The following is an 11,961-nucleotide window of genomic DNA, read 5'->3' as shown; positions in this document are numbered from 1 at the left end:
TGGCTTATTAACAAAATATTGACACAATGTGGGACTATTGAGCATCCCCTGTGGGAGGACAGTCCATTGATATCTCCTAGTAGGCTGAGAATTATTATAAGTAGGCACTGTGAAGGCAAATTTTTCTCTACCCATTTTTTGCAAAGGTATAGTGAAAAAACAATCTTTCAAATCAATAACTATAAGAGGCCATCCTCTTGGTAATAGAGAAGGCAAAGGAATTCCAGATTGTAGCGGACCCATAGGCTGAATTACCTTGTTGACAGCTCTTAGATCTGTCACCATTCTCCATTTACCAGATTTCTTTTTTACAACAAACACAGGAGAATTCCAAGGGCTGGTTGATTCTTCAATATGGTTAGCATCTAGTTGCTCTTTTTTTTTTCTGGGTTGTTTTCAAACCAAGTTTTTTTTTTTTTGAAAGTAATTTTATTAAATTTTAAAAGTTTCCATTTCTGCCCCCCCCCTTTTTTTTTTAATCTAGTTGCTCTTGTACCAGCTGTTCCAAAGCCTGTAACTTATCTTCAGCTAGAGGCCACTGCTTGATCCATATTGACTTCTCAGTTAGCCATTTTAAAGGTAGGGCTGTTGGTACCTCTAAAGGTTTGCTATTGGCTGTGTGTTCTTGTACAGCCTGAATGGCTGGTGACCTTTTCCCATAATACCTCATTATATCCTTCCCAGAATTGTGAGTTCCTGGAACTACAGGAATGTTAATCTGGGTATTCCATTGCTATAGCAGGTCACGGCCCCATAAATTTATTGCAATATTTGCTATATATGGCCTTAGTCTTCCTATTCGCCCTTCAGGCTCTATGCATTCCACCCATCTTGTGCTTTGTTTTACACGAGACAGGGTTCCAATTCCCAGGAACTGAACATCTACCTCATGAAGAGGCCAATTCGGATGCCAAGATTCTGGAGCAATTATACTTACATCCGCACCTGTGTCTAATAAGCCTTCAATAAAAATGCCATTTATACAGACTCTTAGCTTTGGTCTTTGATCGTTAATATACGTTTGCCAAAATATACGTTTACTCTGTCCTCCTGAATCTTTTGACTCATTCTCCACATGTAATTCATCATTTAGACCAGTATTACTTTTTATGGCAGACATTGGAGTTTTTAATTTTCTTGGTGAGACACATTTTCGACTGTAACTGGGAATGACTGGGCCACTTTTGGCTTGGGGGCCTGCGAGAGGCCCCTCAAGGAGTTTCCCGATGGTATCGGGTTGCCTTGTCTGTCTGTTGTTGACCTGCATTCGTTGGACCAATGTCGGCCTTTACCGCATCTCCTGCATATACCTGAAGGCTGAGGTCTCCTACTTTTGTCATTCCCAGAGGAGATATTATTCCTAGAATTTCTTTGCCTGCAATCCCTTTTCAGATGTCCTAATTTACCACAATTAAAACACCTGGTAGTTTGATGTCTCCTCATAGCTTTGGAAATCGCTTCTCCTACCCAGGATTCATCATTATAGCTAAACATCTCAACATTCATTGTATGCTGTATCCATTCTTCCATTGGTGCTGATCTAGATCTTAAAGGCCCAATTATCTTTTTACATTCAGTATTTGCATTTTCAAAAGCTAGAGATTCAAGAAGTATTCGTCTAGCTTCTGGGTCTGTTACCCCTATGTCCAGAGCCTTAATTAATCTTTGCACAAAGTCAGTAAAGGGTTCTCTCTGTCCCTGCCTAACCCTGGTATATGATTCGACCCTTTTTGCTGGATCTTGTATTCTATTCAAAGCATTCAAGGCTGCTTTGTGACATAAGGACAGCACTTCTTCGCCATAAAGAGCTTGGACCTGTGGATCAGCATATGCTCCTACACCAAGAATTTGATCTTGGGAAATCTCCACACCTTTTGCTCTTCCTTGCTGTTCCATATGTTTGGATTCTTCTCTGAAATAAATTCCAAACATCAAGGAAGGTCCATCATCTAAAACTGCAGACACTAGCTGAGAGAAATCATGGGGGGTAGCTCTGACATTAGAAGCCCAAGTCCTTATCATTTCCTTAACAAATGCAGAGTGCAAGCCAAAATTAACGACAGCTTGCTTAATTTCTTTTAAATCATTCATTGCTATTGGTGTCCATCTAGCTTCTTTAACTCCCTTTGAGCCTTTAGAAGTTGACCCTTTGTCAGAATAAATTACAGGGTATGTTGTTAGAACCCTGGGTAAGCCAGTTCTAACAGCTGGTGGTGGCATTGTATCCTGTCCTTGTGCCTTCTTACTCTGTTCACCAGCTCCAATAATTTCTTCAATCATTTCTAATCTTTTTATCATTGTATCCCTTAAATCCTGAATCTCCTGACCTACCCGTGTTTCTAGTAATTTCACTAAGGTATCAGTTTTTTGGTTCCCATTCTGGAGGTTCATTCTATCTGTTACCTTATCAAAACTTTGTGGTAACGTCTGAACGTCAAATTCAACAGCCTGTACCCTTTCAGGTAACTTCCTAGTACCCTTGGACATGGAGTCAATTTTGTCTATCATAGTATCCACTTGTTCAGATAACCCCTGATTTTCAATAATTTTAATCCTTTCAACTAGTTGTTCAATATTAGTCCGTAAAAATCGTATCTTTCTTAATGATAAAATATTGAAAAGAAAACTGAAACCTAGTAACAAGTAAGTTAATATATTCCCATAGTCATATAAACCTTGCATGACATAATCCATTGTATTAATAAAGAAAACAGTAAAATTGGCGTTGGAAACAAAAACTGCCACATTACCTCTTGTCTAGTTGGCGGCGCTGTTGCCAAGTTGCGACTAGAACCACTGCAAAGGTGACGGAAACGGGGTCCTGCTTCAGTGTCTGCCTTAGTATTTGTTAAAAACTAGGAAATATAAGTTGCTCAAGAAAGAAAATTTAATTAAATCAATTCCATACACGGAATCAGAAACCCAGAATCCAGGGGTAGAAAAGAGCAACCCGGAAGCCGCGTATGCCTCCACGTGACCGAGTCGTTCTGATTCACGCCACTAAAGCACCGCACTTACAAGGGAAATTTAAAAACAACTCAGAAAAGAGCAAACCAGGTTTGCAGAGATTGTCCCGAGCCTGTGGAGCTTGGGAAGCGTGGGGTTTAATTGAACTGCTGGCTCCACACACAGGGCACAGGCTGCAGCTGAGGGAGGTCTCGTGACTAGCCGAGCTGGTAGCAAACAGTTGAGTGGGGAAGAAGGGGGGGGGGTTCTACAACCAAACGTGGGGTGCCAGATGAAGGCGTAAGTCACAGACAATCCCACACCAGTTTGGAATTATGATTAATAGAATGGTTATTTATTCAAAGGTGAAAAAACTTACAGATTACCGTCCCAGACAACAGCCTCTCTGCGTGAACAGGAAAGGAGTCCAGGAGCCGGAAGCCAAAGAGGGAGTGGAGGACAGCCGCTGCTTTTTTTAAAGAGGGAGAGACCATGACCCAATGGGCTGGTAACTCAGCAGCGATTGGCTGAAGGAGCAGAAGGAACTTCCACAGCACCTCTCTCTCTCTCTCTCTCTCTCTCTCTCTCTCTCTCTCTCTCTCTTTTATTCGTTTTTCAAAACGGGGTTTCTCTGTGTAAAAACACTAGCTGTCCTGGAACTAGCTTGAACCCACATAGATCCACCTGCCTCTGTCTCCAGAGTGCTGGGGTTAAAGATCTTGTGGTACCACTGCCGGGCGTGTTTGTTTGTTTTAAAGGATATATGTGGATGAATGTTTTCCCTGCATAGGCACTATGTTTGATCCCTTGGAACTTGGGTAATGGACTGCTGTGAGCCATGCTGGGTGCTGGGAATTGAACCTGTATCTATTACAAGAACAGTAAATGCTATTGAGCCGTTTCTTCAGTCCCTTACTCTTTTTTCATTATTTATTTATTTATTTGTTTGTTTGTTTAGTAAAAATTTCCACCTCCTCCCATCCTCCCATTTCCCTCCCACTTCTCCCCTCCCCTTCCCGCTCCCCTTCCCTCTCCAGTCCTAAGAGAAGTCAGGGTGCCCTGCACTGTGGAAAGTCCAAGTCCCTCCTCCCTCCATCCAGGTCTAGGAAGGTGTGCATCCAAACAGATTAGGCTCCCAAAAAGCCAGTACATTCAGTGGAATCCAAATCTGGTGCCATTATCATTGGCTTCTCAGTCTGCCCTCATTGTCAGCCACATTCAGAGAGTCCGATTTGATCACATGCTCGTTCAGTTCCATTCCAGCTGGTCTTGGTGAGCTCCCATTAGATCAGTCCCACCATCTCCGTGAGTGGACGCACTTCTCGCGGTCCTGACTTCCTTGCTCATGTTCTCCCTCCTTCTGCTCTTCATCTGGCCCTTGGGAGCTCAGTCCAGTGCTCCAATGTGGGTCTCGGTCTCTGTCTCTATCTCCGTCCATCGCCAGATAAAGGTTCTTTATCAATGGCTTCTCAATCATTCCCCCGTTTCAGCCATATTCAGAGAGTCCAGTTTGGTCGCATGCTCATTCAGTCCCGGTCCAGCTGGATTTGGTGAGCTCCCATTAGAACAGGCACACTATCTCAGTGAGTGGAGGCACCCCTCGTGGTCCAGATTTCCTTGCTCATCTTCTCCCTCCTTCTGCTCTTCAATTGGACCTTGGGAGCTCAGTCTGTTGCTGTGATGAGGGAATTTGTCTCTATCTCCATCCATCGCCGCAGTCCCTTACTCTTTGAGGCAGAATCTCTTATTGATCCGGAACTGGACATGTGGGTGTGGCTGGCAAGCTCTCAGAATCTGCTTCTCCAGGGCAGGTTTTATAAGCATGGTCTGTCAGGCCTGACTTCTTTTTTAATAGAGGCTATATGAACCTAATTTATTTCCTCACAAGAGTACTTTGTGGCTGAGCTATCTCCATAGCTCCCACTATTCATAAAAAATTAGGTTTTAGAGCTGCCTCAGGGCTGGAGGTGTAGCTCTTGGTAGAGTGCTTGCCTGGTGTCTGCTAAGCTTCTTGTTTCTGTGTTATCTTGTGACTGAAAGCAACTTGGGGTAAGTGAATTTAAAACAGCCCAGGACCAGGTGCTGACTAGGAATGGTACTGTGTACCGTGGACTGGGACCCTCTAAGTCAATTAACCTCCCCACCTTAAAGCAAAAAATCCCACAAAATCTCCAAAGGCCTACTTTTTGTTTTGTTTTGTTTTCCAACACAGGGTTTCTCCATAGCAATGGATCCTGTCCTGGGGCAAGCTCTTGTAGACCAAGCTGGCCTCGAACTCACAGAGATCTGCCTGCCACTGCCTCCCGAGTAGTGGAGGCATGCTCTCCCACTGCCCGGCAAGGACCTTCTGATTTAGGCAATTCCACAGTTGGGTTTTCCTATCCCAGGTGACAATCGTTTACTGTCAAGTTGACAGAAATTATTACTGTGCATATATGAATGCAACTACAAGGTTCAGACGCCAGTTTCATGGATTTGGCTCTCTCTCCTTTACATGGGTCCCAGTGATCAAACTCAGGTTGGTATGCTGGTGGAGCACACAGTGCCTTTACCCCACCTCACAGTCCTGTCCTCCTCTTGACCACCTACTCAGAAAGATTCTAAGGAATAAGGAGGGGCTCCCTTGAGCCCTGATCTTGGATTACTTGGCCTTTGGATTTTCCAGAGACAGCCAAGAAACAAAGTTTTAAGAACCTTGCGTGCAGGGCCGGGTGGAGGTGCAGGCCTTTGATCCCAGCACTCAGGAGGCAGAGGCAGGTGGATCTCTGTGAGTTTGAGGTCAGCCTGGTCCACAAGAGCTAGTTCCAGGACAGTTTCCTATGCTATAGAGAAACCCTGTCTTGAAAAACAAACAAAGAAACAAAAATAAATAAATAAATAAATAAATAAATAAAAATTAAAATTAAAATTAAATTTCTGTGTTCTGCACTCACTTATGGAGGCCAAAGGACAATTGCTAGAGTCTGGTCTCTCCTTCTACCATGTGGGTCCCTGGGGATGAACTGAGGTTGCCAGGATTGGCTGCAAACACCTCCCCCACTGAGTCACCTCATCAACTTCCTGCTCTATTTTTTTTGTTTTTGAGACAAGATCTCTCTACACTGTTTGCTGGTTTAGCATTCCCGTTGTTTGCTGGCCTTGAACTCATTGAGATAGTACCTGCCTCTGCTTCTGAATAGGGAAATTAAAGGCACCTGCAACCAAGCCTAGCCTGATCTATTTAATTTTTTGTTTTTGGGAGAGGATTTTTTCTTAATAAACCTGTCTCTTCTTGAACTGTGTAGACCAGGTTGACCTCAAACTCACAAAAAAGTTCAGCCTTTGTCTCCCGAGGGCTGGGCGTAGACAACCACTGCCCAGCTTGCGTGCGTTGATCTTAAAACTTTGTGTTTCCTGGTTGTCTCTGGAATATCCTGAGGCAGAGTAATGCAAGGCCAGGGATCAAAGGAGCCCTTGGTTATTCTTTAGGATGTTTCCATGAGTAGATGGAGAAGAGGAGGAGAGGACTGTGAGGTGGGGTAAAGGCACTGTGTGCCACACCAGCATACCAACATGTGTTTGACCCCTGGGACCCATGTAAAGGTGAGAGAGCCAAATCCATGAAACTGCCCTCTGAGCCCCATGAGTACATTTATATATACACAGTAATAATATCTTAAAAATGAGGGAAAGGCCCCAGGCAGTGGTAATACACTCTTAATTCCAGCACTTGAGAGGCAGAGGCAGGTGGATCTCTGTGAGTTCAAGGAGAGCCTGGTCTACAAAAGCTAGTTCCAGGACAGGTACCACTACATTCTCCATTACATCACTCCTTGCAGTTGTGGAAGAGTAACAGGTACTCAGTGAGAAGTCACCTGTGAATGGGCACATACAAACCAGGCCTGGGAGTCATTTCCAGGAAGGTCCAGGGCCTGGTTTTATGCACACCACAGTCTCGCTAATGGTTGGTTTGACATTTGACTTCCTCTTAGAACTGCAGAACACCCTTTCTAGCCAGGAACCCAGCAGCTCTCAGTCCCATGCCCACAGCCTTGGGCCAGAGGATCTGTTCCTTCAGGGCCCTAAGATCTTGCGGAGTGAGCTGTAAGGACTTCTAAGATGGATGAGCTAGGTGAAGCGTCTATCTGAGGCATTCTTCTCATCCTCTCTGGCATGTGCGCTCTTTCCCGAGCAGGGAGATGTGGCATCTCCCTGTACAGCCATTCCTGCTCCTCAGCTAATTTAAAATAAAGTGGCTTGGTCTCTGTGGTGTGTTTCCTACGTGTCTTCACCCACATGAGATCGATTCTGCTGTCCATTTCCTTCTCACCTAACTGCTTCCTGTGACCTCTGCCTGATTTCTGACATTCATAGATACATGTTTGACTCCAACTTTTGGTGAACTTGGAAAACAATGATTTCCCACGTTGTGATGATTAAAATGGGTTCGGATGTTGGTCTGAGGCAGGCAGTATTGATGAGATCTCAGAGGAGCGTGTGGTTCCCTGGTGGGCACTAGATCTAGGCAGTCACACTATCAGACGGCTTATTGTAGTGATATTTCATTTGTATTTTAGTAAATCAAGCTTGCCTGAAGATCAGAGAGTAAAACAACCACCCTGGTCAGCCTCACAGACCAGGCAGTGGAGTCACACACCTTTAATCCTAGTAGCCAGACAGATTTGTCAGAGAAACTGGGCGTCACTGGTCCACGCCTTAATCCCAGCACTAGAGGAAAGTATAAAAGAGGAGGAGACAGCTCTCAGCCAGTCTCATTCTGAGGATTCCTGGAGGAAGGATCACCATACTCAGACTGAAATAGAGGTAAGTGGTAGTGGCTGGCTTCTTTTCTTTTCTGATCTTCATGTTAAACCCCAACATCTGTCTCTGAGTTTTGTTAATTGTGGTATAGTTTATTAATGCTTACTCCAGATTCTCTATACCTCCTCATGCATCACAGCTCAGCCTTGATGATTACAGCAGACTTGTCAGTTTCTCTGAAATTGAGTCATCTTCAGAAACAAACAGAGACAGCCCAAAACCTTTCTTTTTCTCTTCAACTGTTTTGTTTTTATTTTTGGTTTTTGAGACAGTGTTTCTCTGTGTGACAGCCCTAGCTGTCCTAGAACTCGCTTTGCTACCCAGTCAGGCATCAGATTCACAGAGATCCGATTGCCTCTGCCTCCTGAGTGCTGGGATTAAAGGTGTGTGCCACCACCCCCCAGCCTTTTTTTCTTAAATAAACTAAATATATTTCCTAACATTCTTTTCTACTTTAAACCTATGATGTGTGTAATTTAAACTCTTTTAAAATCCCTATAGTGCTTTTGTGACGCTAGTGTGGGATAGAAACACTCCTTGTACTGAAATCTGGAGTGGAACAGCAGAATAGTCTGAGAGTCTGCAGGCTTGACTTGCGTATTGATTTGCTGTTTATTCGCCAGATGGCTTTGTGTTTTCTTGGCTTACACATGCCAAATAACTCATATGTTAGTAGTAGACTTAAGACTGAAAATTTTGATTTAAAAAAATTTTTTTAAGCCAGGGCTTGAGGGGGGAACACCTTTAATTCCAATATTTAGGATGTCAAGACAGGTGTATCTCTGTGACTTGGAGGGCATCCTGGTCTACATGACCAGGAGACCCTGTTTCAAAAAACAAAAAATAAAAAACAAAACAATTTTAGAGTGTTAGAAAATACAATACTCAGAAAAGGGACTTGTCAAATATGAAAGAAGCCTGAGAGTTTCATCATAAATAATGATTTTGTTTTAAAATCAAATTTATTCTTTTTGAGACAGGGTCTTGTATTATTTACCTTGCATTATATTAAACTTCTAAAAAATTTGTAGGTCAGCCTGTCCCTCGTTGCTGCCATGGTGCCAGCTCCATTGCTCTCCAAAGCTGAATATCTGAAGCATAACTTGTCTGGAACAGATGCGGGCCAGGAAGTAGGTTCAGAGTCCCTTCGGAAGAAGTACAAAAAAGGACAGAAGTCACAAGGCACCGCTGGCAATGGCTTGCGGATTGTTGATGATGATGTGGCCTGGGCAGCTATCTCTACCACGAAGCCGGAAAAGGAGGAGGAAGAGGATGGAGATTTGCCTGTGGTGGCTGAGCTTGTGGGTGAGCGTCCAGAAGAGGTAAAGCAGATGGAGGTCTTCTGCTCCAGGACCAAATGGAAGCTCCTGGGAGACCACAGTGGAGATGGACATTTCCATCATGATGAACAAGATCCATCTCCTCCCAGGAGGGCTCGTCATGATACCCTAGATCTTTTTCCCCCAAGGAGATTCCGTCATAACACAGACACATCTCCTCCTAGAAGGATCTGCCATGACTCAGATGCTTCTCTTCTCAGGAAGAGATCTTCAGGTGTATCTCCTAGGAGAGGCCATCTTGGTTCCTCCCCTGACATAGCCACACATAGGAGGACTTTTTTCACTTCTGACCCACAACCTCTCAGAGGGCCCGTCATGACTCCCCTGATGTGGAGCTGCCCAGAATTAAGAGTAGTAAAGCTGTGTCCTCTAGCCAGAATGTACTCCAGAGGGGACTGGGACCCTCTCACCCGTCACTCTCCAAGGCCAGCAAGTATGGGCAGGACTCTGACTTTTCTCCACGGAAACGGCAACCAAAGACTCATGTTGGAGCTAAGAAGCAGCTTGATTCTCAAGGTGTCTGCCAAAAAGCCTCTGATTCAGACCTGTGTCCTCCATGGCAAAAACAAAATCCAGGACACCAGGATTCTGACCCAGACCTGTCACTGCCACCGAATAGACAGAGACGCCGGAGCTCTGACTCTGACCTCTCTCCACCCCGGAGAAGACAGAGGACCAAATCTTCTGATTCTGATCTCTCTCCTCCTCGAAGGCGTCCCTGTGCCGGGAAGAAGACTGCATGCACGTAATTCTGCAACTGGGCTGGTGCCCGATGTCCAGAGAGAGAAGCAGGAACTCCAGAAACAGGACCAAGACACCACAGCCCTTGGAGCTCAGTTTGAATTCACTGAGACTGTCTTTCGAGACAAGTCTGGTCAGAGGAGGAATTTGAAGCTGGAACGCCTGGAGCAGAGGAGAAAAGCAGAGAAGGACTCAGTGCAAGATGAGCTCCATGCCCAGTGGGGCAAAGGGCTTGTTCAGAGCTGGCAACAGCAGCAGAATGTAGAGGATGCCACGAAGGAGATGCAGAAGCCTCTGGCCTGCTCTGTCGCTGATGAAGATCTGGATCGGATGCTGAGAGAACAAGAAAGAGAGGGGGACCCGATGGCCAACTTCATTAAGAAGAATAAGGCTGAGGAGAACAAGCATAAGAAAGTGAGGCCTCGCTATAATGGTCCTGCCCCTCCTCCCAATAGATTCAGTATCTGGCCTGGCTACTGCTGGGATGGAGTGGACAAATCCAATGGCTGGGAACAGAAGCACTTTGCCAGGCTCGCCAGCAAGAAGGCTGTGGAGGAGCTTGCCTACAAGTGGAGTGTGGAGGACATGTAGCTTCTCCGAGGCTGTGCGGTGCTGTGGTGCTGGTGGCACAGGACAGCCCGACATCCAGCTCTAATGCTTGTCTTGCTAGACACAGACCAGCAACTCACAGTCAGTTCTGACCTTTGGACTAGGCACCTGCCCTTGGCTGTGTCCATTTGTCTGTTGACTGACTGACAGAGACTTCTCTATTCCAGGGTTTGTTCTTAGCCAGTGCTTTCCTTCTTATTTTTAAAAATAAACACATATTTATATTTTGTAAAAAATAAATAAGTAAATAAATAAAATTTTTATGTCTAAAATGTGCGTGGTTGTGCATGCCTTTAATCCCACCACTTGGGAGGCAGAGGCAGGTGTATCTCTGTGAGTTTGAGGCCAGCCTGGTCTATAATTTCAAATCCAGGACAGCCAATGCTGTGCAGAGAAGCCCCAGGCCCCCTAAGGACTATCTTTGCAGAGGATCTGTGTGTATCCTAGGTGGCTGAACGTAAGAAAAGATATTCTCAGTCAGCCATTTTCCAGCAGATACCCCGATGGCTGTCTTCTCAAATACTCTCATGAAATTTGCTCTCTCACTCCCTGGCACTCGCAGGGGGTGGTGTCTTATTCCTGTTGTGCTAGTGCAAAGTCTGAAGTGTCTCCATAATGGTGCTGGCTTTAGCTTACAGCTGCTTTGTCTCTACTGCCCATTCTCATGTGAATTGTGTTCAGGTTCCTTTCCTTACTAAGATGCACAGTCTGTCCATAACTTTGACTGGGTTCACACCCTTTTATTTATTGATTGATTTGTTTGTTTGTTTATTGTTTATTTGTTTATTTATTTTTGCTATTGTCTCCATTTTTTAGTCTTTGTGCTTTCTCTTTCTTTGTACGACTGGGTAAATATTGTAAACATAACCATGGCATAGTTCCTTTTTGTATTGTCTTGAAATTTCCTCCTTCAACTTAGTCGCCCCCCACTTTTCCCCCTCAAAACAGGGTTTCTCAGTGTAGCCCTGGATGTGCTGGAACTCACTTATAGACCAGGCTGGTTCAAACTCAGAGATCCTTCTGATTCTCCCTTCCATGTGCTGGGATTAGTGTGAGCCACCTTGGCTGAGCATTAGCCCATTGATTTTCTTCTTTTTTTTCTTTTTCTTTTTTTTTGGTTTTTTGAGAAGGGGTTTCTCTGTGTAGCTTTTGGAGCCTGTCCTGGCACTAGCTAGCTCTTATAGACCAGGCTGGCTTTGAACTCATCCATATCACCTGCCTCTGCCTCCTGAGTGCTGGAATAAAAGTCGTGCACCACTACCACCCCACCCATTGATTTTTAAATTCAGTCTCACTTCAGTTTTCAGGATGTGATAAAATGCAAGACCCAGATAATTTGCCAAATTAAAATTTGAATGGCCTCCAGGTCATTTCTCAGTAGAGTCCTTCTCTCTGAATCCTCAGAGAGATGTTGGGGGAGGAAGAGAGAGAGAGAGAGAGAGGAGAGAGTGAGAGAGAGAAAAAGAGAAGAGACAGAAAGAAAGAAAGAAAGAAAGAAAGAAAGAAAGGAAGGAAGGAAGGAAGG

At 44.7% G+C, this 11,961-nt stretch overlaps 1 protein-coding gene across 1 annotated transcript; it reads left to right on the top strand.

Moving 5' to 3' along the window:
* The first annotated feature begins 8,801 nt into the window (after positions 1-8,801).
* Positions 8,802-10,556, top strand: LOC148122710 (BUD13 homolog). Its single transcript, XM_087904704.1, is given in 4 exon segments — positions 8,802-9,270; positions 9,378-9,437; positions 9,579-9,825; positions 9,827-10,556. Coding segments are annotated over 4 exon segments (1,368 nt in total). The 3' UTR covers positions 10,419-10,556.
* The last annotated feature ends 1,405 nt before the right edge of the window (positions 10,557-11,961 follow it).

The sequence above is a fragment of the Myodes glareolus genome, chromosome 3 (genome assembly GCF_982192425.1).
Source record: "Myodes glareolus chromosome 3, mMyoGla1.1, whole genome shotgun sequence".
In the NCBI taxonomy this organism is placed as follows: domain Eukaryota; kingdom Metazoa; phylum Chordata; class Mammalia; order Rodentia; family Cricetidae; genus Myodes; species Myodes glareolus.
The sequence above is the reverse complement of the archived record's forward strand: the minus strand, read 5'-3'. Positions and strand labels throughout refer to the sequence as shown.